This window comes from Ochotona curzoniae, unplaced genomic scaffold (genome assembly GCF_017591425.1).
Source record: "Ochotona curzoniae isolate NIBS_2020 unplaced genomic scaffold, NIBS_Ocur_1.0 contig_1274, whole genome shotgun sequence".
Classification (NCBI taxonomy): domain Eukaryota; kingdom Metazoa; phylum Chordata; class Mammalia; order Lagomorpha; family Ochotonidae; genus Ochotona; species Ochotona curzoniae.
This window is the reverse complement of record NW_024465023.1, coordinates 27,994,655-28,022,399: the sequence shown is the minus strand read 5'-3', so window position 1 is coordinate 28,022,399 and position 27,745 is coordinate 27,994,655. Positions and strand designations below refer to the sequence as shown.

The 27,745-nt window shown below is 45.9% G+C and overlaps 2 protein-coding genes across 2 annotated transcripts in view; both read left to right on the top strand.

Annotated features, from left to right (window-relative positions):
• Positions 1-27,745, top strand: part of MBTPS2 (membrane bound transcription factor peptidase, site 2) — a 56,633-nt gene that overhangs the window by 22,091 nt on the left and 6,797 nt on the right. The window contains exons 6-7 of the mRNA XM_041000328.1: positions 21,432-21,550; positions 26,570-26,750. Coding sequence (XP_040856262.1) covers positions 21,432-21,550; positions 26,570-26,750 — 300 coding nt within the window. The remainder of the gene's footprint in view (positions 1-21,431; positions 21,551-26,569; positions 26,751-27,745) is intronic.
• On the top strand, positions 10,744-12,183 carry YY2 (YY2 transcription factor). Its single transcript, XM_041000343.1, has one exon. The coding sequence runs from the start codon at positions 10,777-10,779 to the stop codon at positions 11,878-11,880; it is 1,104 nt and encodes a 367-aa protein (XP_040856277.1). The 5' UTR covers positions 10,744-10,776; the 3' UTR covers positions 11,881-12,183.

Sequence of the window (27,745 nt, the reverse complement as noted above, 5' to 3'; positions counted from 1 at the left end):
CAGAGAGGAAGATCTTCCATCCGATGATTCACTCCCCAAGTGACTGCAACAGCCGGAACTGGGCCGACCCGAAGCCAGGAGCCAGGAATCTCTTCCAGGTCTCCCATGCAGGTGCAGGGTCTCAAGGCTTTGGGCCGTCCTTGACTGCTTTCCCAGGCCACAAGCAGGGAGCTGGATGGGAAGCAGAACCATCAGTATTAGAACCGGCACCCATATGGGATCCTGGGGCGCGTTCAAGGCGAAAACTTTAGCCACAAAGCGGTCACACAGGGCCCTCTGGGCTCTTTTCTAAGTCTTTGCCCATGCTTGTGTCTTGCAGAATTCCCCAGGGTTTGCCTCTAGTAATTTGATGGTGCACAGCCATAGATTTGGATCCTGGATCCATTTTGTGTTGATTTTTTAACAAGGTGGACCGATTGGGTCTTGTTTTATATTCAGCACACACAGATCAAATTTTTCCAGGACCAATTGTTGAAGAGACTGTCCTTTCTCTAGGGATTGTTTTCAGGTTGTTTGTTGAAGATTAATTGGCTCTAGATATACGGATTAATTCCCTGGTTTCTATTCCGTTCCATTGACCTACATGTCTATGTTTGTGCCAATGCCAGGATGTTTTGATTATAACCACCGGGCGATGTCTTGAAGTCTGACCATCAGATGCCTTCAGCTCTGTTTTTGTTGTTCAAGACTAGTTTAGCTATTCTGGATCTCTTGTGTTTCCATATGAATTTTAAACATCATTTTTTATAGATCTCAAGAGAATGCCATTAGACTTTTGATTGGGATCAAATACAATATGTAAGCTGCTTTTGGTAGTATTGACATTCCATTGTGTGTGTATTGTGTGTATTTTCTTTTTCTTTAATGTTTTATAATTTTCATTGTAGAAATCTTTCACCTCCTGTATTAAATTTATTTCAAGGTATTTCAATTTTTAATAGCTGTTGTAAATGAGACTGATCTTACAAGTTGTCAGTGATAGTATTGCCTGTGTATACAAAGGCTATTTTTTTTTTAAGATTTATCTACTTTTCTTGGGAAGGCATATTTACATAGAGAGGGAGAAACAGAGAGCAAGATCTCCCATCCACTAGTTCAGTCCCCAAATGACCACAACGACTAGAGCTGAGCCAGTCTGAAGGCAGGAGCCAGGAGCCTCTTCCAGGTCTCCCACATGGGTGCAGGATCCCAAGGCTTTAGACCATCCTCTACTGCTTTCCCAGATCACAGGCAGGGAGCTTGATCGAAAGTGGAGCAGCCAGGACATGATCCAGCCCCCATATGGCATCTCAGAGCATGCAGGGTGAGGATTTAGCCACTGAGTCATCGCTCCTGGACCCAGCTATGTTTTTTTGTTTGTTTTTTGTTTTGTTTTGGTGTTGATTTTATACCCTGCAACTTTAACAATAATATGAGTTCCAGTAGTCCCTTACTGGAGTCTTCTGTTTCCCCTGTATATGGAATCATGTCATCTACAAACAGGGGCAATTTACCTCTTTTCCAACTTGAATCACTTTGATTTGTTTCTTATCTACTGCCTCTGGCTAAACCTCATAGAACAATTCTAAATAGCAATGGTGAAAGTATACATCTGTGTGCTAGTGGATATGCTGCAACTTTACCCCATTCAGTACGATGCCACCTGTGAGTTTATTGTATATTGCCTTGATTGTGTTGATCAATGTTCCTTGTATACCCAACTTACTTAAGGTTTCTTTTTATCATAAAGGGTGTTGTATCTTACCAAATAATTTCTCTGCATCTTTTGAGATAATCATATGGGACTCTTTTTAAAAGCAGATTTATTTTTACTTGGAAAAGTTATACAGAGAGAGAGATAGAGAGAGAGATCTACCACTTGCTGGTTTACTTCCCAAATAGCTACAAAACAGCTAGACTTGAGCCTGTCCAAATCTGGAATTCAGGAGGCTCAAACAAGGCCAAGGTGGAGGCAGGCTATGCTGGGTAAGGGCCAAGCACCTGCTGGCATATGTGAGATCTGAACCTGGGAGTGGGCCTAGTGGGGGAACATGGGAAACTCCCCTAAGGGGAATAGCTCCCACTGGTGAGCATGTGGTCCAGACCCAGGAGTTGGGCAAACTGGGCAAGTAGCCCCATTCGTTGGCAAGTGTGTGGGTTGGAAGGGGACAGACCAGGCAGGGCCAAGCAAACCTTAGCCCACTGGTGAGTGCAGATACCAGGCTGGAGTGCAGGTCATACTGGGCTAGGGTATCATACCTACTGGTTCACATGAGCCAGGAATGGGAGCAGACTGAGCAGGGCCAGGTTGCAGCATCCACCAGCGAAAGTTGGGACTGGGGGCAGGCCAGGTCAGGCCAGGCTGCAGCATCCAAAGGCAAAGGCCAAGACAGGTGAGGGGCTATGCCAAGCTGGGTCAGAGCAACCACTGGCACAGGTGAGATCTGTGGCTGGGATCAGGCCTGGTTGGGGAGCTAAGGGGACACCCTGGTTGTGGTCTAGTCTGGATATGGCTGCAGGGTCCCTCGGCATGGGTGTGGACTGGGTCTGGGGTGTGTCAGGCTGGGTTAGACTTCAGCACCCAATGGTGATCGTGAGACCCAGGGTGGGTGTAGGACGGGCTAGGCTAAGTTTCTGCCCCTGCTGAGCCATGTGGACTAGGCTGGCTAGGCTATAGCACCCAACAATAAGAACTGGAATGGGTGTGGGCTGGTCAGGAAAGGCCATTGTTCCTGCTAGGACAGGAGGTGAACTAAGTAGGGCTGGCTCATGGACCCACCAGAGGGTGCAAAATCTGGCATTGAGAGAGATGGAGGAGCTTGGCCTAACTCCTCTGTCAGGACACAGTCCCTGCAGGTGAGTGCAAGAACCAAGATGGGGAGCAGCCCAGACCAGGCCAAAATAAGGTATCCACTGGCATACATTTGGCATAGGTCTGGGGCAAGGCAGGCCAGGCTGGATCAGTTGATATCACCCACTGGAGAATCCAAGGACCAGAATGGAGTATGGGTCTGTCCGTAATACCAGCCATCGCACATTAGGGCCGGACCTGGGGCTGGCAGGACTGGGCTAGGTTGTAGCCCCCACCAGTGTGAGCTGGAATTCAGGGTGTGCCGGGCCAGGCCAGGCTACAGCATCCACTGGCAAGTGATTAGGTAAGGCAGGCTGTGCCAGACTGGGCCACAGCACCCAACCAGTACATGTGAAACCCAGGTGGTTGTGGGTATGGGTCCAGGGGCTTGTTTCTGTGGAGGCTAACACTCCCACTGGTGAGCATGAGAACTGGGATGTGGCCAGACCAGGCTGGACAGGCCGCAACATCTGATGGGCTACGTGTGAGCTGGATCAGGGAAAAGCCAGGCTGGGCTGACTGTACCCTCTGGTACATGCATAAGCCAGAGTAGATGTGGGTTGGTTGAGCATTGCCGCAGGATCAGCTGGCAGATGCTGGCACAGGGGGCAAATTCTTTCAGGCGCAGGCATAGCTAGACAGAAAGTGGCACCCACCTATTCCAATGTAGACTGGATAGTGGGCCTGGTTGGGGTGAACTGGGCTTCAGTGCCCATTGACATGTATGAGAGCCGAATGGGATATGGGACAGAGTGTACCAGTCAGCTGTACATACTAGCAAGCACTGGAGCTGGGGGGTGGGGCTGTGGGGATTATTGTGGGTCGCTCCGACTATTGCAGATAGCTCCCACTGAAGGCCGAGTATGTGGTGGGCAGGATCAGGTTGAACCGTAACACCCATTGGTTTGCATAGCATACAGGGCCAGCGCCAGCTGACTCAGCAGTTGCAGCTACCAGTGTGTGCGGAGGCTGATTTGGGTGACAGATTGTGCCGGACCCTGTATTGGCAAACACACACAAGATGAGGTTTCTCTGGTGATTCCCTACCAACTGAACCGCTGGACTCAGAACCCCAACCATGGAGAGAATTGCAGGTTCCATGGTCTGACTGTGCAGTGCACATGTCAGAGCTGGGCCTCCCCAGTCTCAGATGGAGCAGTGGACAGCATATCCAGATGCACATGGAGGATATGACAGTACATTGGAGCCTCCAGAAGACGCCTAGTACTCATGACAGAGGGCGGAGAGCAGAACGAATTGATCAAATACTCCAACCAACCATTGGCAGTGAATATCTGGACAGATGGAGACTCTAAGGTGGACCATAGCAGCCAGTGGATTCTGGAGAGATTTCATCGCAATTGGAGTGGCGGGATCGACAGCAGTTCAGGACAGTTGAACTATCAAAACCACTTGAGAACTTCGTGGTGTAAATTTCTGTTTTTCTTCCTGTTGTTGAATTTTTATTGTGGTTTTTCGTTTAAGAGGATGTATGGTAACTGCGTAATGGAGACTGTCATATCCAGATATGAAGATACAATGCAGTATGCATCTGTAATTGTAGACTAAAGATGGACTTGAAATGGAACTGTTTACTATATCTTGACAATAGGATGCTGTTGTCCATGCCTGCAATGATGGACATATGACTGTTACTACAGTAATAATATAGGAGAACTCAGTGTGGGGAGGTGACTTGGGGGTGGGGGTAAGGGAAATCCCAAGGCCTATGGAGCTGTATCACAAAATAATTTTTAAAATGCAGGGAGCACTCCAGGAAGAGCAGTTTCGGCCGCGCTGAGTCCGCCGCCAGGGGGCGCTGCCGTGTGCTATCCACGTGGCTGAGGTCACGGCCTCCCAGCGGGAGGAGTCCTGGATGCGGCTGAGGCAGGGCTGGGGCAGGTTAATCAGCGCTGTCCCCATCCGGGCCACTGTCTGTTTTGGGCGGGAGCAGGGATATCCGCCGTGAGCGCTTGCGCCGGCGCGGGAGCATCAGTAGCTGGCGGGCCTCCAGTAGATGCTCTCCCTGGCGGAAGTTCCAGTGCAGCTGCGTGCACAGTGTGGCCAAGGTGAGCAGCGCCAAAAGGAAGGTCAGGGGATGGCCTCCCACTCGTCCTTCTCGGTGCGTGGGGTGGGATCCTGAGCTGCCCAAGGGTCCAGGGAACCCTGGGTGGGGCAGGCACAGCTCCTCGGGCCGCCCTTCCTAGTGGGTTCCAGAACTCCTGTCCTGGAGCTGGCTTTGCTTCTGGGTCCCCCGTGTAGTGAGGGAACAGCAGGCTCCCTTAGCCAAGGACTCGAGCTCCTTGTGGCTGCTGGAGCCTCCAGTTCCTGGGGGATGGGGCGGGAAATCTCCAGCCTGAGGGAGGAGTGGACTGGGGCTGCAGCCGCCGCCTCTTGGTTCCACTGGGTGAAGGCCGCCTGGGCCCACTCCAAGTCACCTCTGCACGGGAGGCCACCTGCTGGGAGTCAGGGTCAGAGCCGGGGTACACACGCTCCCACACGGCCTCCCGGGGCCTGAGGGGAACGGCCCAGGAAGCCCCTCAGCGCGGAATCCCACTTTCTTTGTTTCCCCTACTGCCTCCTCTTCAGCAGTGGGCGGTCCAGGAGGGCTCTACCCATGCCATCTCCAGGGTCAGCCCCGCCGCGCTCTCAGTACCATGGGCCCGTTGCACTGGAGGCTGGAGTCAGGGGTGAGCCATGCTTTGGGTGTGGAATTGTGGGCCAGAAGGGTGAGCTGCAGCTTCAGCCAGGGGTAAGCACAGGGGTCGCAGAGGAAGGCCACGGCCTTGGGCTGCCCCAGCTCACACGTGTATAGCTCACTGTGGGGGCAGAGGCCACAGGCCTTAGCTACAATCACCTCCCGCCTCCTCCGCCAGCCTGGTCACCGTCTCACCGGGACCACCAGGGCTGCCCAGAGAAGCAGCAAAGGGGAAGGAGGAGCCGCCAGCCCAGCCCACCCAACAGGACCTGTGAGCTAGTGTGCGCCGCCCCGCCCCGCCCTGCGCCTGCGCCCCTGCTTTCCCCACGCGTCCACGTAGACCCGGCGCGCGACCCCGGCTGCACTGCTCTATGTTAACTTGGTGTGTACATGTCCAACTATCCCTTCATACCAGGACTAAATCCCACTTGCTCTGGAGGAATGGTCTTTCTCATGTTTTGTGGGATTCAACTAGCTAATATCTTTTTGAGCATTTTTACATCTCTTCATTTCTAAAACTATATTCTTTTAGAAAAAGAGTTTATATTAAAAGGCAGATTTACAGAGAGGAGAGATAGAGAAAAGAGTTTCCATCCATTGGTTCATTCCCTAAATAGCCACAGTGGCCAGAACCGAGCCAGTCTGAAGCCAGGAAACTGGAGCTTCCTCCAGGCCTCCCACATGGGTGAAGGAAGGGGACCCAAGGATAGGAGCTACTCTCTGCTACTTTCCCAGGCCATTAGCCAGAAGCTGGATCAGAAGTGGAACAGTTGGGACTAGAACCAGTGCCCATGTGGGATGGTAGCGCTGACATTAGAGGATTAATCTGTGGAGCAACCATGCTGACCCCTGCATCTGTTTTAATCTGGGATACTGATGCATAGTTCTTTTTTGTGTCGTTTTCTGCTCTTGCAATTAAAGTGGCCTCATAGAAGGAGTTAGGGAGGAATGGCTCCCTTTCAACTGTCTTTGAAAAATTTGATAACAATTAGAATTAGTTGTTCCTTAAAGGTCTGATAGAATTCATCAGCGAAACCATCCTGCAATGGGCTTTCTTGTTGATAGAGTCTTTATTACTAATTTAATCTTTGTCTTGGTTACTGGTCTATTTAGGTGTTCTTTGTCTTCATGACTCAATTTTGAAATATTATATGTCCAGAAATCTATCCATGTCTTCTTGATATTACAGTAAGAATTTACATTGTTAGCTTATGGTTGTTTGTAGTAACTGCTGACGATTCTTGTGGTATCTGTTGGAATATCCCATTTTACTAATTTTGGCCTTCATCCTGGTTTTTTTTTAGTTTTGTTATTTTTTTTTCTTTTTTGACTGGTTGGACAAGTGTTGTTTCAATTTTGCTTATTTTAAAAAAACAGCTCTGATCTCTTCTTTTGTTTCTTGTCTAATTTTAATTTTTTCTTTCCTCACCATTTGGGTTTTGGTTTGTTTTTGTTAGGGAGTACTTGAGGCACACTGATAGATGATTTACCTGATACTTTTTAAATTTCTTAATATAGGCACTAAATGCTGTAAACCTTTTTGTTCTGTTTTTAAGATTTATTTTTATTTTTATTTGAATGGCAGATATACAGAGAGAAAGAGAGACAGAGAAAAGGATCTTCCATACACTTGTTGACTCCACAAATGGCCACAAAGGCAGAGCTGAGCTGATCCAAAACCAGGAGTTTCTTCCAATTCTCCCATGTGGGTACAGGGGCCCAAGACCTTGGACCATCCTCTGCTGCTTTCCCAGACTATAAGCAGACAACTGAAATGGGAGTAGAGCATCCAGGATACAAATTGGCACATATATGAGATCTCTGAGTTTGCAGGCACAGAATTAGCATGTTGAGCCACCGAGCTATCCGTTATAAACTTTCTTAACATCGCTTTTTCTCTATTGCCTAAGTTTTGATGTGTGATTTTTGTCATCTTGATTCACAGGCAGAAATATTTTTATTTCCCTTTTTACTTGTTTTATGACTAACTTCATTTAAGACTGTTTAATATCCATGTATCTTTATATTTTCTAGAATATTTTAAGTTGTTAATTTTCAGCTTAGTTCCATTGTGGTCAGAAAGACACATCTGCTCCAGCCCTCAGCTGCAGGAGCTAAGGGTGCTGTGCCCACTTGCTGCTGTGTGGCCACATTAAGGGCTGCTTCACCATGTCTGGCGTTCTTTGGTAGGATTTTTTGCCCACACACTTCTCGGCAGCTCTCCCCTGGAAATGTCCCTCTTCTGGCCCTCTTGTTTTATCTTGTACTGATCAAAATCATCAATTTCATATCAAGTGCCAGTGAAACATAAAAATTGAACCTCAATAAACTCCCAAGAGCAAGAACCTAAATAAATTCACATTAAATTTATTTATCTTCATGTTATTTTTTTATATCTTTATTGTAGATTGCTGGTTTTTTTTTTTTTTAGATTTATTTTATTTTTATTGGAAAGGCAGATACACAGAGAGGAGGAGAGACAGAGAGGAAGATCTTCCATCCGATGTTCATTCCCCAAGTGATGGCTGGAACTGTACCGATCCAAAGCCAGGAGCCAGGTGCTCTTCCGGGTCTCCCATGCGAGTGCAGGGTCCCAAAGCTTTGGGCCATCCTCAACTGCTTTCCCAGGCCACAAGCAGAGAGCTGGATGGGAAGCGGGGCCACCAGGATTTGAACCAGTATCCATATGGAATCCCGGCGCATTCAAGGCCAGGACTTAAACCACTATGCTATCGCTCCAGGCCCCTTCATGTTATTTTTGATCAATTTCATTCAAAAACATTGCTGTGGCAAAAATAATGAAAATGAAGTCACTTTTCTGGAATATGTTAAGTTCTCCTTAAAGGGAAAGTCACTGCCTTAGGCAGTTATTGCGTAATTGCAAATGAAAATGAATCCCTTAAACATTCAACTGAAATGTGAAAATTATAAAATGAATTAATGATGAGGCAATTATTTGTGATAATACAGAAAATATACCTTAAAGATACATTGAACCATTACTTTTAAGGGTTTTGAGGCCCATTTTGTGGTACAGCAACTTCAGCTGCCACCTGTGACACTGGCATCCCATCTGAACACCCATTGAGGCCCACCTGCTCTGCTTCTGCTCCACTTTCCTGCTAATGCACCTGGGAAAGCAGCAGAGGAAGGCTCAAGCCTTGGGCCCCTACTACTCGTAGGAAAAATAAAATTTTGGACTTCTGGTTTCAGCCAGGCACAGCACCTGCCATTGTGACTTTTGAATAGTGACTTTTTGAGTAGTGAAATGGTAGGTAAAAGACCTTTCTCTGTGTCTCCATCTCTATATAAAGCTGCCTTTCATAAAAGTAAAACAAAAAAATTTTAAATGCAAGAGTTCTAGAGACAGTGTGATGGGTCATTTGGCTAATCCTCCACCTCTAAGCACTAGAATCACAGCACTGATTTGTGTCCTGTCTGTTGCACTTCCCATCCAGCTCCCTGCCTGTGGCGTGCGAAAGCAGTCAAGGACAGCCCAAGGCCTTTAGGGCCCTGCACCCACGTGGGAGACCCTGAAGAAGCTCCTGGCTCCTGGCTCTGTATGGGTTCAGCTCCAGCTGCTGTGGCCATTTGGGGAGTGAGCCAGCAGACAGAAGGTCTTTGTCTCTGTCTGCCCTCTATAAATTTGCCTAATAAAAATATAAATTTCTTTTCTTAAAAATTCCAAGTTCTTTGGAGAATAAAAAAATATTAAACCAAGGAAAAGCAGCTATAGAATCAGCAGTTATGTTGGGGAACGAAAGTGATTTTTAAAATAATAAGTATTCTTTGTCCACCACTTTACGGAAATTTTCAGAAAACAGGATAAATGTAAGAAAATAAAAATAGCTGAAATTAACTTCAGAGGAGGTGGGGAAAACCCAGGCAAATAATTGTAAAGGGAGCAATTAGTGAATAATAGTTTCCTCTTTTTTTAAAAAAATCTTTATGTATTAGAAATACAGGGTTACAGAGAGAGGGACAAAGATCTTCCATCCACTGCTTCATTTCCCAAATGGCTAAAATGGCTAGAATTGGGCTGGTAGAAAGCCAGGAGCCAGAAGTTTCTTCTGAATCTCCCACGTGGGTGGCAGGGGCCCAAGCACTAGAGCCATGCTCTGTTGCCACCCCAGGCACATTAGCAGCAAGTTGGATCTGAAGTAGAACAACCAGGAGTCAAACTGGAACCCTGGTTAGATATTGGCACTGCAGGCTGTGACTTTATTCACTATGCCACAGCACTATTCCCCAAAGATTTTTTCTTTCTTTTTTTTTATTTTTAAGATTTATTTATTTTTATTGGAAAGGCGAATATATAGAGAGGAGGAGAGACAGAGAGGAAGATCTTCCGACTGATGATTCACTCCCCAAGTGAGCGCAACGACCGGAGTTGAGCCAAACCAAAGCCAGGAACCCGGAGCTTCCTCAGGGTCTCCCTCATGCGGGTGCAGGGTCCCAAAGCTTTGGGCCGTCCTCGACTGCTTTCCCGGGCCACAAGCAGGGAAAGCGGGGCCGCCGGGATTAGAACCGGCGACTATTTGGGATCCCGGCGCATTCAAGGCAAGGAGTATCGCGCCGGGCTCTCTAGTGTAGTTTCTATCTCTGTCTCTCTGTGTCTGTCTCTGTGAAAATCAAATATTCTGGATATTATTCAAGGTTGGACTATAAATGTGTCTCGGTGTTAGTGAACGTAAGACAACAAAAAAGACGGATTAATATTACAAACGATAAGGTCCCCCTCATCCCCCACAGACTTATATCACTGATACCAGAGACAAGAATGTAGAAAGAAATGAAGTACACAAAAAAATTCTGTCAGGAGCTTGATAATTATATCGGTACTCGACTAACAAAAACTGGATAAAGCCGGCTGGCGGGCTAGCTCGAGCATCAGCGCATGCGCCGAGTAACGGCGGGGGGGGGGGGGGGAGGGGGGGGGGTCACCGCGCATGCGCCGAGTAAAGGCACGGGGCACGGGGCACGCGCTAGGGGCGGGCGCGACCTTGGCACGTGCTGTTTCCCGTCGCTGAGTGGCTGAAACCGCACGCGCCAAGTGCGCACGTGCGAGTCATTCACGTACCCACGCCGCCGGGGACTCCCAGACGCACCCGCGTCTTCCGCACCAACCGCCCTCTCCGCCGCCGCCACCGTCGAGTGCGGCTTTCTCCTCAGCGCTTGCGTTCAGCGTTTCTTCACTACTTTTCAGCCGCGGGCCTGCAGCTCGGCCGACTGCTTCTTGCCGGGAGCCATGGCCTCAATGGACAGTTTCAGCATCCCCACGGACACCTGCGTTCCCACGGAGATTGTGGAGTTACAGTCCGCCGCGCCGGACTCTGTTCCGTTGACCTCCGTGCCGCTGGAACTGTTCGACATGTTGGAAGACACGAGCGGCAGTTGGATCCACGGGGGCCACGACCACCCACCCCTGATCGGTCTGCAGCCGCTCCTCGGCGACAGCCTGTTCCCTGGCGACCCCGACCAGGAAATGATCTTCGTGCAGACGCAAGAGGAAGTCGTGGGCTATTATGACACAGACAACCTCCAGGCCAGCAGTGACTTTGGAGACCCGACCTGCTTCCCGGGGAACAGCGAAGAGTGTGTCCTTCAGAGTCTGACCTCTGGGGCGTCCCTGGAGCAGGGCGGCAAGCCCGGCAGCCGCGGCCGAAGACGCCGTCGCCGGCAAACCTGCAACAGCAGCAGCAGCGAAGCCCTGGCTGACAACAACAAGAAATGGGAGCAGAAGCAAGTGCCCATCAGAACGCTGGAAGGTGAGTTCTCCGTCACCATGTGGACCTCTAACGAGAAGAAGGACCAGGAACCGCAACCGGGGGCCGACGCACAGAGTCGCAACTCAAGTCCTGATTATTCCGAGTACATGACGGGGAAGAAGCTGCCCCCCGGAGGACTGCCTGGCATCGACCTGTCCGATCCGAAGCAACTTGCAGCGTTTACCAGAAAGAAGCCAAAGAAACCCAAGGACAGTTCCAGAATGATCGTCTGCCCCCATACCGGCTGTGATAAGATGTTCGTGAACAACTGCGCCGTGAGAAAACACCTGCACACCCACGGGCCGCGGATCCACGTCTGTGCCGAATGTGGCAAAGCTTTCGTTGAGAACTCAAAGCTGAAGCGCCATCAGCTGGTTCACACCGGAGAGAAGCCCTTCCAGTGCACGTTCGAAGGCTGCGGAAAACGCTTCTCGCTCGATTTCAACCTGCGCACCCATGTGCGAATCCACACCGGAGACAAGCCGTACGTGTGCCCCTTCGACGCTTGCAATAAGAAGTTCACCCAGTCAACCAACCTGAAGTCGCACATGCTGACCCACGTCAAGAACAAAAGCAGCCGCTGAAGACAAGCAAGTGCCTCCTCCAACTTAAGAACTGCTTCCAGGATCTGTGACCAGCAATAACTACGATACTTCCTTGTTTTTCACTTTAGAAAATAGTTTAAAAAATAAAAAACCGGAAAAAGTATCTGATGGCTGTGTTGTGAGAGAATAGAGAGAAAAGTTAAAGGCTTTTTTGCATTTTTTGAGCTTTACCTTGCTAAGATCCTTTACCTTGTTCTATAGCAGTATTTTGTAGTCGAGTTTGGTCCCAATGAGAAAATTTCATTAATATCATAAGATAGTTTTTTATATACTTCTAGTAAAAAGGGGACTTTTCTTATTAATAATGTGAATTTGACTTAATACTTTTTAAAACTTATTTTTCATGTTTATGTTTCTTAGTATAAATGTAAAGTTAACTTATTGGCTCTTTTACTTTTCAGATGTTAATATTATAAATGGAAAGTTTTACTAAATGCTTATTACCTTTTAAAATTTTTATATTTCAAATTTTTTAAATGTGAAGTTTGCTTAATGAACACTGCCTTTTAAAAATGGTATGTTTTAAATGTTTTTGGTTTTTATCCCAATATGAAGTTTACTTATTTCTTACTAATTTTTTTAGATTACGTTTTCTAAACGTTCATACTTTTAGCAGTATACTTTCAAATTCTCTGTATTTCTTTTCTGTAGAGTCGTAACTATATCTGTGAAAGATTTTTTTTTTTTGAAAGAGTGAGCATTTATGGTGTATGCCTATTTTCCTCCCAGAAAACTACATATCATCTCAGAGCGGAGGAAGCTATATAAGTTTTGCTTGTTGTTTTAATATGGGTTATATTCTGTTAATACATTTTTTATCTTTTAGCTATAGTGAATGTTTTGTTTTGAATATTAGCTAATGTAATAGGATTAGTAAATGGAAGCATATTTTAGTTATTATTTTTTCTTAAGTATTGCCAGATGCTGTTGCTTAGCACAATGTCTGCCTGCTCCATCATGGCAGTGCTCAGTAGAGAAGATTGCGTATATAGTGACTGTTAACATCTGACATACACGTCCTGTGCAATACAAAAAGCAAAAATAAAATACTTGTTCTAAAGAAAAACCTGGTAGTTTGCCTTTATAAGCACAGTTGCTAAAAAATCAGGAGAAGGCAGGGGCTACTGGTGTCTGAGAGAGCCAGGAATGCTACTGGACATCTTACGGTGCACAGTACAGCACCTCAGAATGCCAGTAGAAGCACTGGGAAGAAATTTTGCTCTAGAGAAAGGAAAAAGTGTAATAAAAATTCCTCAGGTGTACATACAATCATTGCTGGACAAGAGGTTGTTTAGATGAATGGAGTATGTGTGAGGGTGTGAGTGCACCCCCCCCCCATTGCCGCTTGGTTCTCATGGGCAAATCCGGAATGTGGAGGGGACCGTCTAATGCCAGCTGCATGCCAGACTGGAAATAGAAGACTACTGAAGAGTAAAACAACCAGTTCTGCTGTGTGCCACCGCCTTCGGTCAGCTGTTCATGCCTTGCTTGTGTGTGCATGGGGGTAGGGTGGGGGAGAGTGGGCACTAGTATTCTAAATTAGTTTCTCCAGAGTAAATTCCAGTGCCTCAAAGAATTACAAGGGTTTTAGTTTTGTTGACGAAGTTATGAGAAGGGTGTAAGATGACACAGATGAGGGCACGGCAGCTCAGGGGCTAACGTGCGGCCCATATGGGATAGCACACACCCCTATCCCATATGGGCCGCAGTTCTAATCCCTGTGGCCCCTCTTCCCATCCAGCTCCCTGCTTGTGGCCTGGGAAAGCAGTCAAGGATGGCCCAAAGCCTTGGGACCCTGCACTCGTGTGGGAGACCTGGAAAAGGCTCCTGGCTCCTGGCTTCGGATTGGTGCAGCTCCAGCCTTTGCAGTTACTTGGGGAGTAAAGCATTGGACAGAAGATCTTCCTCTCTGTCTAACCTCCTCTCCACATATTTGACTTTGCAATAAAAAAAGAAAAAACAGATGAATACCTGTTATAATCTTAAAAGACTCAATACACAGGAACCATTTGAGCACCCCTAAATTTAAAATGTTTGTATGGAAAAAAACTACAAAACTAGCAAAGCAAACTTGGAGTAGAAAATTAGAATACTTATCACAGAGGACCACATTCTTCAATGTCTACACCAGTAATATAAACTAGATTTTTTTAAAATGGCAACCCATTCAAAGAATTGACAAACATATCAATAGGCAATGTCTGAAAATATGCACTTCTCAGACAAAAGAAGTAGAACTAGGAGCCAATGTTGTGGCAAATTCAGCCACCTGCTGCGACGCCCGTACCTCATATGGGTGTTCATTTGAGTCCTGGCTGTTCCACTTGGATCCAGCTCCCTGCTCATGGACCTGGGGAACCAGCAGAAGATGGCCCAAGTTCTTGAGCCCCTACACCCACACGGAAGAACTAGATGAAGCTCCTGGCTCCTGGCTTCAGCCTAGCCCAGCCCTGGCCATCGCGACTGACTGACTGACTCTCTTCTCCCTTGCCCTCTCCTCTCTCTCTAATTCTGCCTTTCAAATAAAATATCTTTTTAAAAAGCAAAAAACGGAAGACATGCAAATAACCTTGGAAAAAATGCAAGTTCACTCCTAATTAGAGAAATAAGTTAGGAAACATTACGACAGTTTCCAGTATTTACAGGATAGGGAAATTTTAAGGTATAAAATCATACCATCTCATTGGAAGTCAATTTGAGTGCCCATGTTTTGGCCCAGTGATTCAATTTTTAGGTAACTTTCCATAACCTAATGGATGCAGACTTAATTAAATGGATAACAATATTAGCAATGTTGTTTATTGCAACATTATAAGAAAATGTTGACCTTGATCAGTGGTAGAGAACCTTATAAAAAAAATGATATGCTATTTAAAATGAATTTCTTAGGGGCCCAGCGCTGTGGCCAAGCAGCTAAAGTCCTTGGTTGAAAGTGCTGGGATCCCATATGGGTGCTGGTTCTTTTTGTTTTTTTTTAATTCTTTTTTTTTTTTTTTATTGGAAAGGCGGATATACAGAGAGGAGAGACAGAGAGGAAGATCTTCCATCCGATGATTCACTCCCCAAGTGAGCGCAACGGCCCATGCTATGCCGATCCGAAGCCAGAAGCCTCTTCCGGGTCTCCCACGCAGGTGCAGGGTCCCAAAGCCTTGGGCTGTCCTCGACTGCTTTCCTGGGCCACAGGCAGGGAGCTGGAAGGGAAGCGGGGCTGCCGGGATTAGAACCGGCGCCCATATGGGATCCCGGGTGTGCAAGGTGAGGACCTTAACCACTGCACCACTGCGCCGGGCCCCTGGGTGCTGGTTCTAATCCCTGTGGCCCCACTTCCCATCCAAATGCCTGCTTGTTTGTGATCTGGAAAAGCAGCAGAGGACGGCCCAAGGCCTTGGGACCCTGCACCCATGTGGGAAGTTCCTGACTCCTGGCTTCGGATTGGCCAAAACCAGCCTTTGCGGTTACTTGAGGATGAATCATTGGACAGAAGATATTTCTCTCTGTCTCTCCTCCTCTCTCTCTGTATTTATATATCTGACTTTGCAATAAAAATAAATCTTTTAAAAATGAATTACTTTGTAACAGATATAAGAAATGGGATAGATATGAATATATAAACATGGGAAAATTCCAAAATATTTAAATAAGCAAGATATAAATCATTTGATACCACTGATAATATTTTAAATTTTTTTATTTGAGAGCTCTCATGTGCTAATTTCATTCTTCACATTCCTGCGGGGGCAGAGCTGGGCAAATCACTAGGAACTTAATCCAGGTCTCCCACACAGCCATCACCTGCTGTTTTTCAGTGCATTAGCAAGAATCTGGAATCAAGCAGATCCAGGACTCAAAGCCAGGTTTTGCTAAGTGGAGTGTTGGTGTCCCGCCTGGCAGCGTAATAACTGGGCCAAACACCCACTTCCATTGGTGTTTTTTTTTAAACATTTATTTTAATTATTATTATTTTTTTATTGGAAAGGTGGATATACAGAGAGGAGAGACAGAGAGGAAGATCTTCCGTCCGATGCTTCACTCCCCAAGTGAGCGCAACGGCCGATGCTATGCCGATCCGAAGCCAGGAGCCTCCTCCGGGTCTCCCACGCGAGTGCAGGTTCCCAAAGCTTTGGACCGTCCTCGACTGCTTTCCCAGGCCACAGGCAGGGAGCTGGAAGGGAAGCGGGGCTGCCGGGATTAGAACCGGTGCCCATATGGGATCCCGGGCGTGCAAGGCGAGGACTTTAACCACTGCGCCATCACGCCGGGCCCGAGGCCATTTTCTTATAGTCAAGAGAAGTGGACCTTTTGCCCGCTACTTAGGTTTTTTTTTTTTTTTAGAGATTTATTTTTATTATTTTTTCATTGGAAAGGCGGATATACAGAGAGGAGAGACAGAGAGGGAGATCTTCCGTCCCATGATTCACTCCCCAAGTGAGCACAACGGCCGATACTATGCCGATCCGAAGCCAGGAGCCTCTTTCAGGTCTCCCACGAGGGTGCAGGTTCCCAAAGCTTTGGGTCGTCCTCGACTGCTTTCCCGGGCCACAGGCAGGGAGCTGGAAGGGAAGCGGGGCTGCCGGGATAGAACCGGCGGCCATATGGGATCCCGGGTGTGCAAGGTGAGGACCTTAACCACTGCGCCACCGCGCTGGGCCCCATTGGTGTTTTTAAAAGATGTATCTGTATGCGATAGAAAAGATTGTCCAACAAGACCTGGCATTAGAACTGTTTTAAGTATTTCTGGAATTTAATCACTTTAAGGAACTTTTTGCAGTGTAAACACAGTACATAGAACATGTGTTATGAGTATTTTGCTGCTCTGGTAGCTAAAAATAACAGTGACCTAAACTCTTAGAAAGCGTTGCTAGTGTAAATGGTTGGGGTAATTCTAATCATACTGTGATTTGGATGAAGGCCAGGCTCTGCAGTTTGTTAGCTCTGCCTATAGCTGTTCCCAGCAAGCAGCTTCTGTGTCGTGGACTCAAGTCCAGCTCCATCAGCGCTGTGTGCCTCCAGCCTGCAAGGGGGACATGTATCCAGCGCATCCACTCACATCCTTGTGCTATTAGTCCCTGCCACACTGCTCTATGAGAAAACCTGAAATAGCAATAGGGCAGACTAGGAGTGCAAGAAGTGGTTATCTGATGCTTGCTGGTGGAGCTTGGCCTCTGGGTTCCAGAGGCAGGGGTGCGCACTTCGGACAGCAGCGTCTCTGTGGTTTCTGCGCGGCATGAATACTCCGATCACGGCCATTTCCAAGCAGCCGACCTGCGGTCCCTGAGGTAAGCCACTAGGTTCACTCAACTATCCTCACTGTGGGACTGCATATAAGATATTAAGGGGGGAATGAATTTTAAAAATGTGTCTTGAAAAGCCTTTTATTGTTTGCGTGTGTGTGTTTCCAGACATGTGAAATGGCACAGCCTGCAACTACATACCACACTCATTCTTCAGTTATTGAGATTATTTATTTAATGGATAATCATCTTTAATGTCCTTTAACATGATCTGTAAATGTCACCCATAGGTTTTATTTAAAAGTTGTTAGAAACTTGCTGTGTTGTGCTCTTGAATAAATTGTGATGTGTGTGTGTGTGTGTGTGTGTATGTTGGTGTTGGTAAAGAAAATATCTAGTTTGATAAAAACAGAAATTAATAGTAGGTTGTTGTGATTCCTGGCACTAGCGGTTAAGGGCTAACACTTAGGGAAAATAACATTTTATTCGTTTTTTCAATATTGTTTGGGTGTTTTATTTAATATATATTATTCAATAACTTTGAAGCCAGTTAAATATTTTAATTCATTTAATGTTAGGATTAAAAATTTACTGAGATTTTTTTTTTTTTGCCCTTATACATTGGCACCTAATGTCTAAATCTAGGGCCAAAGAAGGTTGTCTGTCCACACTAGTATCTGTGCCCCACATCTCCGTCAGAGCGGATTAACCGCCATAGAGCTGTCTAGTCTTGCTATGCAGAATCACCTTCTCTTTCCCGGCTTTGAATTGCCAGCTGAGTGGAGTACTGAGCAGTTTTACCCTGCCATCTTTCCCAGGCAAGAAGGTGGAGGGAATGTTTATCTTGCCCTGAAAGCAAGAGGGGGCAAATTCAAAGATTTGGCAAAAGAGAGTAGTTAGTATCTCATTCCTTGCTAAATATTTGCTGAGATGAAAGCTCACCTTGGCGCTGCCATCAGATGGGAACAAGGCATAGGGAATCTGTTGTGTTCCCCCCAAGTTTGGGGATAGAGAAAAGGGTATTTTTAGAGAGCTACATATTCAAATGTGCCCACGGCTTAATTTATTGGTTTTAAACTTAAGAACATATAATTTCATTTCTTCTAAAATGTCATCTTGGTTCCATGAAAAAAAGTCCAAGCTATCATCTATATTAATCTAATCAGGAATATTTAAAACTGTTTTTATAATGCAGTTTTAAATACCTAGTTATTTTTCTTAAGCTATGCTAACTTTGAGAAGAGAAATCTAGTAGCTGTTCATCTAAAATTTGGTGAAGAAGAAAGAGAAAAGGAGATAGGATAGTTCCTAAATGTATTGTAAATGAGGGACTTTAAAGTTTTAAATTGGTGCATATAAATAATTCTTTTTTTAAGATTTATTTTATTTTTATTTTTATTGCAAAGTCAGATATGCAGAGGAGGAGAGACAAAGAGGAAGATCTTCCATCTGATGATTCATTCCCCAAACAGCCGCAATGACGAGAGCTGTGCCAATCCGAAGCCAGGAGCCAGGATCCTCTTCCGGATCTCCCATGCATGTACAGGGCCCCAAGGCTTTGGGCCATCCTTGACTGCATTCCCAGGTCACTAGCAGGGAATTAGATAGGAAGTGGAGCCTCCACGATTATAACCCGTGCCCATATGGGATCTTGGCGTGTTCAAGGCAAGGACTTTAGCCGCTAGGCCACCATGCCAGGCCGCATATAAATAATTCTTAGGAGGAGAATTAAACAATATCTGCTATCCGATCATAAGTGAAGACTAAATTGCTGTAAACTTTTTTTTTTTTTTTGCTAAATTTTGCTAAATTAACCTTTAAATATTGAAGATAAAACTTGATTTTTCTGGCTCCATACTAAATGCTTTTCACTTTTTAAAGATTTATTAATTGGGTCAGGTGGGGTAGCCTAGTGCTAAATCCTCATCTTGCATGTACCAGGATTCTATGTGGGTGCTGGTTTGTATCCTGGCTGCTCCACTTCTCATCCAGTTCCCTGCTTGTGCCTGGGAAAGCAATAGAAGATGGCCTGAGGCCTTGGGACCCTGCACTTGTGTAGGAGACGTGGAAGCAGCTCCTGGCACCTGGCTTCAGATCAGCTCAGCTCCAGCTGTTGTGGCCACTTGGGGAGTGAACCAGCAAATGGAAGGTCGTTCTCTGTCTCTTATTTATTTGTTTTTATTGGAGAGGCAAATTTCAGAAAGGAGAAATAGAAGGAGAAAGCTATTTCATCCGTTGGTTCACTTCTCAAATGACTGCAGTGGCCAGAGTTGAGTTGATCCACAACCAGGAGCTTCCTCTGGATCTCCCATGCAGGTGCAGGATTCCTGAGCGTGAAGGTTGAGGATTAACCTATTGAGCCATGGCATTGGCCCCATACTAAATGCTTGTAAAACCTTTCTTAAATATTGCGAATCATGTTCTTATTAATACTAATTTGGCATTTGTTTGGGGGTAAGGTGAAAACATTTAGTAACCATACAAAGGATGTGCCTTATACCCAGGTGATGAATTGCAACTTTTCAGATTTAACTCTTATGACCCAAGAAAATAAATCGTGTGTTTAGGAAATTCAGGTGGTTGTGTTTCCTTTTTTGTTTCCAGACTGTGCTGAGCACAAGTCAGTCTTCACTGAGGTAAAACTTAGTCCCATGGAATAATTACGACAAGTGGCTTCAGGGCTCTGTGCACCTGACTGCTTCAGTCACGGACACAGATTGTCTGCTTTATGGAACCACTTCATTCCTAAAGCCTATGATCATGTTTTTTTCTATTCTTGTGCCAGTCTCACTGGATGGCATATAAACCAGAATAAAATTGTCCCTCATTCTCTCGAAGCCCTGCTACTGCTTAGATATTCTCACGAGGAAACACGTGCCGTAGCAGCTACTTCTCATTGTTCCAGAAGTTCTAGCTATTGCTGCAAGACCAAAAAAGGGTGCAGATGGGCTAGGAGTGCTAGAAGAGAGTGCTCCTAATGAATAGATCAAGGAAAATCCAAGAGATGAATTTTAAAACTAAGCAATCCTAAGTAAGAAGTTCAATTTGGTGATTGATTATAGATATTGAAAACTCAGTACATTATCCCTCTGTATGTCAAGCAGTTGCATAATGTAATAATAAGAAATGCTCCTATTCAGAAAGTTATTTAACATGTTAACAAAAAATCAGAAATTCACATTTTACAAGAAATATTTAGGACCTCTTTAGAGAAAGCTACAAATCTTTAGTGAAAGATGTAAAAGAATGAATATGTAGAAAGATTGTGTTCCTATGTCAAACATGTGGAAGTACATAGAAATGCTAATTTGCATAATTTGGGGAGGTTGTAAAAATGAATCTCAAATCTATCAGAATAGAAATAAAGCGATATAAATTCAGTGTGTTTAGTTGGTGAATACTAAACTATTACTGATACCAATAATTATAATTGTTTATTGCCACTAAAATAGTCTAGAAAAGGTTGGAAAATCCAGAAATATGTTAATGAAAAATATGCTCTGCTCTTTGTTAAAAATCGAATTTAGTTGTTGAGGGAGAGAAAACAGTAGCACTTGGCTAAACAGTTGAATAAAGTTATGCATCTGTAAACCACACCGTATATAAATTGCAATTGTAAAAGACTATAATGTAAAAACAAAACTGCTTAAGGCTGCTCTACAAAACATGGTTACTTGTATATTATTATAGGTGGGAAAGTCTTTCTTTGTATAGCTGTAATGGTTGAGTATGTGTTCAATAAGATTGGTGAGTTTGATCACATGGATTTTAGGTGTTTTGAAAGAAAAGCGTACCTTCTTCATGATTTCTTGCTTTGTGATCTGTGATATGATACAAAGAAATGCTTTATATATCCCACCAACATTACTCTCTGTGGTAGGTGGAGTCTGGACATACATTCTCCTCATCCAAGTAGCATTTAGGTTTCCATATCGCAGCTCAAAAAAAAAATAATAATAAGATTTTACCTTAACTTTTAGTTGAATATATTTGAAGTTTCTTCCCATCACAAGTATGTTTAACTTAAAGTCAATGATGTGTACATTTTCTGAAAAGCAGTATATTTAGAAGATATTAATTCTGCTAGCATTAACATGTTCACTTTAGATTTCTGTACCTGAAACGAAGGCAACCTCTAAGTGAGGGTCTGTGTGCTGCCTGGCTAAGGTAGGTCTCTGCTTCACAGCTTCTTCTGGTCTCTTGCTAATTTATCAGAATGGCTCGGGATTAGGAATTTCAGCGACCTGTACCATCCCTGCACTTTGCTGAGTTTCTTGTGTTTGTTCTTTGTCTTTTCAGGTATCTGGCATAATTTCGTCCTTGCCCTCTTGGGTATTTTAGTCCTTGTTCTCCTCCCTGTGATTCTTTTGCCATTTTACTACACTGGAGTCGGTGTGCTTATCACGGAAGTCGCGGAGGTAAACAGTGGATGACTTGGAGCATTATTGCACCACATGTGACATGGTGTTATTTAATGTAAACAGAGTTTATTCAGTGTTTCCTCATGCACGATGCTGTTTCTTTTGAAGAAATTACTGTGATACTTGAAAATCTAACAAAATAGTGTGAAACACATTGACTTTTTAAAAAGAACATGGAAAATCATTTTGGTCCTGTGTTACAAAGATAGGATTATTCAAAATGTAGTTGATTGATAGTATGTATTATTAGTTTTTGCTGTTAGTTTTTTTATTATTATTTTTATTGGAAAGTCAGATATACAGAGAGAAGGAGAGACAGAGAGGAAGATCCTCTATCCATTGATTCACTCCCCAAGCAGCCATATCAGCCGGAGCTGAGTCAATCCAAAGCCAGGAGCCAGAAGCTTCTTCCAGGTCTCCCACACAGGTGCAGAGTCCGAAGGCTTTGGACCGTCTTCTACTGCTTTCCCAAGCCACAAGCAGGGGGCTAGATGGGAAGCAGGGCCTCTAGAATTAGAACTGGTACCCATAGGGGATCCCAGCACGTGCAAGACAAGGACATTGACCACTAGGCTACTGTACCAGGCCCTGCAATTAATTTTTTGTTGTTTTTGTTTGTTTTTTGTTTTATTAGAATTTTTTTAAATTTTATTTTTTGATGATTTTTTTACATAGCTGATTAGGGTATAAAGGGTCAAGGTCTAGAGGAAAGTAGATGAGACCATTATTTCCACATTCTCTTTTTTACCTTCCTGTGTCTGGGGGAAGAGAAAAGATAAAGGGAAAAGACACACCCAGCCTCCCAACCATCCCAGGTCCACAATTGGCAGGCTCCGGGGGTCCTGCTCACGTGGTTTTGATAGTTCAACAGTTCTGCATTGCTTCCGATCTCACCACTTCAAGCACGATGAAATCTCTCTAGAGTCCACTGGCTGATATAGTCCACCTTAGAGTCTCAGTTTGCCCAGGTTTACACTGCCAACACTTGACTGGGATAGTTGATCAATTTGTTACGTCCTCCATCCTCTGTTATGGCACCAGGTGTGCTCTGCAGACTCCAGTGTACTGCCATATCCTCCATGTGCACCTGGATATGCTGTCCACTGCTCTAAGCCACTGAGGAGGCCCACTGAGGAGACATTCCACGGTCAGATCATAGAAACTACAATTTTCTTCATGGTTGGGGTTCTGAGATCAGCAGTTCATTTGGGGGAAATTGCCAAAGAAACCTCATCTGAGGTGATCCCGGACCTGATTCTTATGTGTGTTTGCCAATACAGGGTCCGGCACAGTCCGTTACCCAAATCAGCTTATGCACATGCTGCTGGTTGCAATTGCCAGGCCAGTTCTGCCTCCAGCCCTGCCTGCTATGCAAACCAATGGATGTTACAGTCCAGCCTGATCCTGCCCACCACACACTCGGCCCTCACACAAACCAGTGGGAACTGAAAAGAGATCGGAGCAACACCCAGTAACCCTCAGTAGGCCCACCCCATGCCCTGGTTCATGTTTTCCCCAGTATGTACAGCAGACTGGTCCAGTCTGTCCCACATCCCATTCAGTTCTCGTACATGCCAATGGACATTGAAGCCCAATCCATCCCAACCTGCTTCATTATCCAGTCGACATTGGTGCCAATGGGTGCCACTCTCTGTCTAATCATGCCTGCCCCAGTCCCAGTTCTCATGTTCACAAGGAGTGGCAACCCAAGAGGGAAATGTCTACTGTTTCCCTAATGGGCCCACTCCTGCTCCAGGATCTTGCACTCTCCAAGTGGTTCCACTGTTTAGCCTGACAGAATTTGCTCTCCATGCCAGCATCTGCCAACTGATCCTGCGGCAAAGCCCAACCCACCCACACCCACTCCAGCTTATGCATGCACCGGAAGGTACAGTCAGCGCAGCCTGGCTTTCCCCTGATCCAGCTCACATGTAGGCCACCGGTGTTGTGGCCCTGCACAGCCTAGTCTTCCCCTGATCCCAGCTTTAGGCTCACCAGTGGGAGTAGTGGCCCGGCAGGGAGGCCCATGCAGCCCCTTTACTTAATTCGTCCCCACACTCCCTCATTGTGTCTCATGTGTGTTAGTTGGGTGCTTGAGCCTAGTCTGGCACAGCCTGCCTCACCTTGTCATTTGCCAGTGGTTGCTGTAGCCTGGCCCGGCCTGGCCCGGCCCGACCCACCCTGAATTCTAGCTCACATTGGTGGGGACTATAACCTAGCCCAGCCCTGCCAGCTCCCAGTCCTGACCCTAATGTGAACTAGCTGGTATTGTGGTCTGACCCAGCCTGACCCACACTCCGTTCAGGTCCTCAAATTCACCAGTGGGTGATATCAACTGGCCCAGCTGGGCTCACCCCAGACCTGAGCCAAATGTAGGCTGGTAGGTATTGTAATTTGGTCTGGTCTGGGCTGTTCCCCATCTTAATTCTTGCACTCACCTGCAGGGACTGTGTCCTGACAGAGGAGTTAGGCCAAGCTCCTCCATCTCTCTCAATGCCAGATTTTGCACCCTCTGGTGGGTCCATGAGCCAGCCCTACTTAGTCCACCTCCTGTCCTAGCAGGAACAATGGCCTTTCCTGACCAGCCCGCACCCATTCCAGTTCTTATTATTGGGTGCTACAGCCCAGCCAGCCTAGTCCACATGGCTCAGCAGGGGCAGAAACCTAGCCTAGCCCGTCCTACACCCACCCTGGTGCTGAAGTCTAACCCAGCCTGACACACCCCAGACCCAGTCCACACCCATGCCGAGGGACCCTGCAGCCATATCCAGACTAGACCACAACCTCCTCTCCTGCTCTCACATTCACCAATGGGAATCGCACCACAGCCAGGGTGTCCCCTTAGCTCCCCAACCAGGCCTGATCCCAGCCACAGATCTCACCTGTGCCAGTGGTTGCTCTGACCCAGCTTGGCATAGCCCCTCACCTGTCTTGGCCTTTGCCTTTGGATGCTGCAGCCTGGCCTGACCCGGCCTGCCCCCAGTCCCAACTTTCGCTGGTGGATGCTGCAACCTGGCCCTGCTCAGTCTGCTCCCATTCCTGGCTCATGTGAACCAGTAGGTATGATACCCTAGCCCAGTATGACCTGCACTCCAGCCTGGTATCTGCACTCACCAGTGGGCTAAGGTTTGCTTGGCCCTGCCTGGTCTGTCCCCTTCCAACCCACACACTTGCCAACGAATGGGGCTACTTGCCCAGTTTGCCCAACTCCTGGGTCTGGACCACATGCTCACCAGTGGGAGCTATTCCCCTTAGGGGAGTTTCCCATGTTCCCCCACTAGGCCCACTCCCAGGTTCAGATCTCACATATGCCAGCAGGTGCTTGGCCCTTACCCAGCATAGCCTGCCCCCAGTTCCCCAGCCTTTGTATCAGCTGGTGGATGTTACAGCCTAGCCAGCCCCATGCTTTCTTTGAAGGTGCCCATTCAGGTGCTGCAGCCTGAACCTGCCTAGCCTGTTCCCAGCCCCAGTACCCATGTCGGCAGGTTCCATGGTCATGGCTAGCTCAGTCCATCACCACCTGAATTCTTAAACTAACCAGCAGGACTTGTATTTCCATGGGGTTGGGTCCATTTATCCCCCACAATATCTATCCACGGGCCTGGTTCTCTTGCGTGCTGGTTGGTGTCATGGCCCATCCTAATGTGACCCATCCTCTGTTCACTGTTAGGTGCTAGAATCTAGCCCTGCCGGACAGGCCCCCAGCCCTAGCTTTCAGGGGGGCTGGCTGACGTGTGATACTCAGCAATGATCCATGGTAATAATCCCAGCTCAGGTCTCCCATGTGGGCTGGTCCATCGATCTGACCCATAAAAGGTCTTCCAATCTCTGCCCTCCAAACCACCAGGTCTCAGTCCCCTCGCTTACCTACAAGCACAATGTCCTTGTTCTTGTGAGTCCCTGAGGAGTCCTTCCTCACCTGCAAAATACTCCTGTGGCGACCCTCCCTGCACCATTTCCCTTTGCTCCTTTTCCTATTCAGTCCACAATCCTTATGCCCAGGAGTGCATGGGTTCTCCAGTCTAGCCTTTGGAAGCCCAGCAGGTGGTGTGCTGATCCAAAGCTCTCCTCACCTGCCAGAGTCCCAATCTCCTGGCACATGTGCTGGCCTGGTGCCTTACTCCTCCACACACCCAAGATCCAGGCCCATTGAGGTTCTGCATGCCTGGTCCACCAGCACACCAGAACAGTATGCTGATCTGGGGCTCTGCCCTCCGCTCTCTTCACCCAGGGCCAAGCATATGAGGAAATTCCCGGATTTGCTCCACCTACCTGGAGGCGAGCTCCCAGTTCCTCATGTACTCCCAGCCCTCCCCGCTCCAAGCCAAAATCCACTGGCCCTCTCAGGCTTCCCACCAACCCCGGCCCCAGTGAGCCTCCAGGGTGGGAATGGCGGCAGGCCACTTACCCACCCCTCCCCAGCCCAGGCCCAGCGAGCTGCCGGGGCAGGTGCTGTTAGCTTTTTATTTTATTTTATTTTATTTTATCTTTTAAATCTCAAATGTCTTTAGTCCTAAGAAGTGAGACAGAAGAAACCCAGTCTAAAGCTATACCTCCCTGCACGTGCCTGACCTCCCTGCAGAGCCAAGCCTGGTTATTACACAAATAGGACAAAGCTGAAACCCACAGTATCTGGCAGGATATTTTGTATTTAACATATTCAACTCTGAATTTTACAGCCTTATACAAAAGTACTATGGTGGTATCAAATCTTCTCTTCAGACATTGCAAAATGGAAAATAACTTCTTTGAGAAATTGGCTTACATGTTTGTTGTCCTCATGGTTCGTCTACAAATTTGGGACTGTGTTATATAAGGATTTATGTTACAGTTTATCCATGAAGGGTACAAGAAAGTGGAGGTAGTCTGATTAATACCTCAGACAAAATTTCAATTAGAAACTGATGCAGTATTTGAAATATTCTATTTAGTTCGCATAGGACCGTTATTATTTGCCCAGGTTAATCATAGCTTGTCTTCATGCATCATTTGATCTAGTTTTGCTCTCTTCCCAAGGATTCACCTGCCATTGGACCCAGAGGCCTGTTTGTGGGAGACCTTGTTACTCATCTACAGGACTGTCCTGTTACTAATGTGCAAGATTGGAATGAATGTCTAGACACCATTGCCTACGAGCCCCAAATTGGCTATTGTATAAGTGCATCGACTTTACAACAGTTAAGCTTCCCAGTTAGAGGTGTGTTTATTTCCTTAATGTAATATCATGCTCCAAACACTGATACCTGCTTTCACTAGTGCTTGGAGTATAACTGTAGAATTATTTTGTCCTAACTTTTGTAAGTAAATTAAGAAAGCAAATAAGCCCAAAATAATAGATACTTTTCTTGGTAAGTGAAATATTAGAATGTAAATTTCCTTTATTGTATATTGTTTTTAATCTCCTAATTATGTATGTAATAATCCTTGAATCCAATTTTTCTGCTTTCAAGAAATTGTGCTACAGCAGAATTTAAGTTCACCTTTAGCCAGTTAGCTAAAACTCCAATAAATAAATGCAAACCAGTATAATATTATCTCTGTGGATATGTATGAAGCTATAGGAAACAACTTTAATTTGTACTTCTAAAATGTAAAACAAGTAATAAGTGTAGCAAGATAAATTTTTCCTTTGTATAAGTTTATATTTGAACAGATTAACAATCAGAAATTACCAACTAGATAGACAAAAATCAAAGCATAGATTTCTATATTAATGTATTGCTAGTCCAAAACAAGCTTGCAGTAAGGAAAGATTTATAGAAATAAAAGAAACTTGGTAAACACAAACCCACCGGAGATTGAGAAAAGATTCCTTTATATCTTTGGGCCAAAATATAATTTGAACAAGTTTCGTGGTAGTTCTGTGGGCAGTGACGTGTCTGACGCCATCTGGAATAGATATTTTATATATTTCATGTGGTAGACTTCCCCGGGAAGTTATCTTGGCTTCCAAAAATATACCCTGTGAAGTGAGATGTTTTGCTGTGTGTGACAAGCGACAGGATTGAAGGAAATGTCTTCTCAGAAGTTGCTGAACTTATCTTGAGTTTGTTCAGTTTGGAGTAATTGGCCTCCCACCATTTTACACAAAACTGTGGGACTCAAAATATTGGAAGTGTTAGAAAATACAGATTATGTTCACAGACTGTGTTTTTAGGAAAGAAATTACTCTATTTGTCTAAGTCTGTTGGT

Excerpts from the sequence above, each read along its gene's own strand:
- YY2 (XM_041000343.1), top strand. The coding sequence starts at position 10,777 with ATGGCCTCAATGGACAGTTTCAGCATCCCCACGGACACCTGCGTTCCC.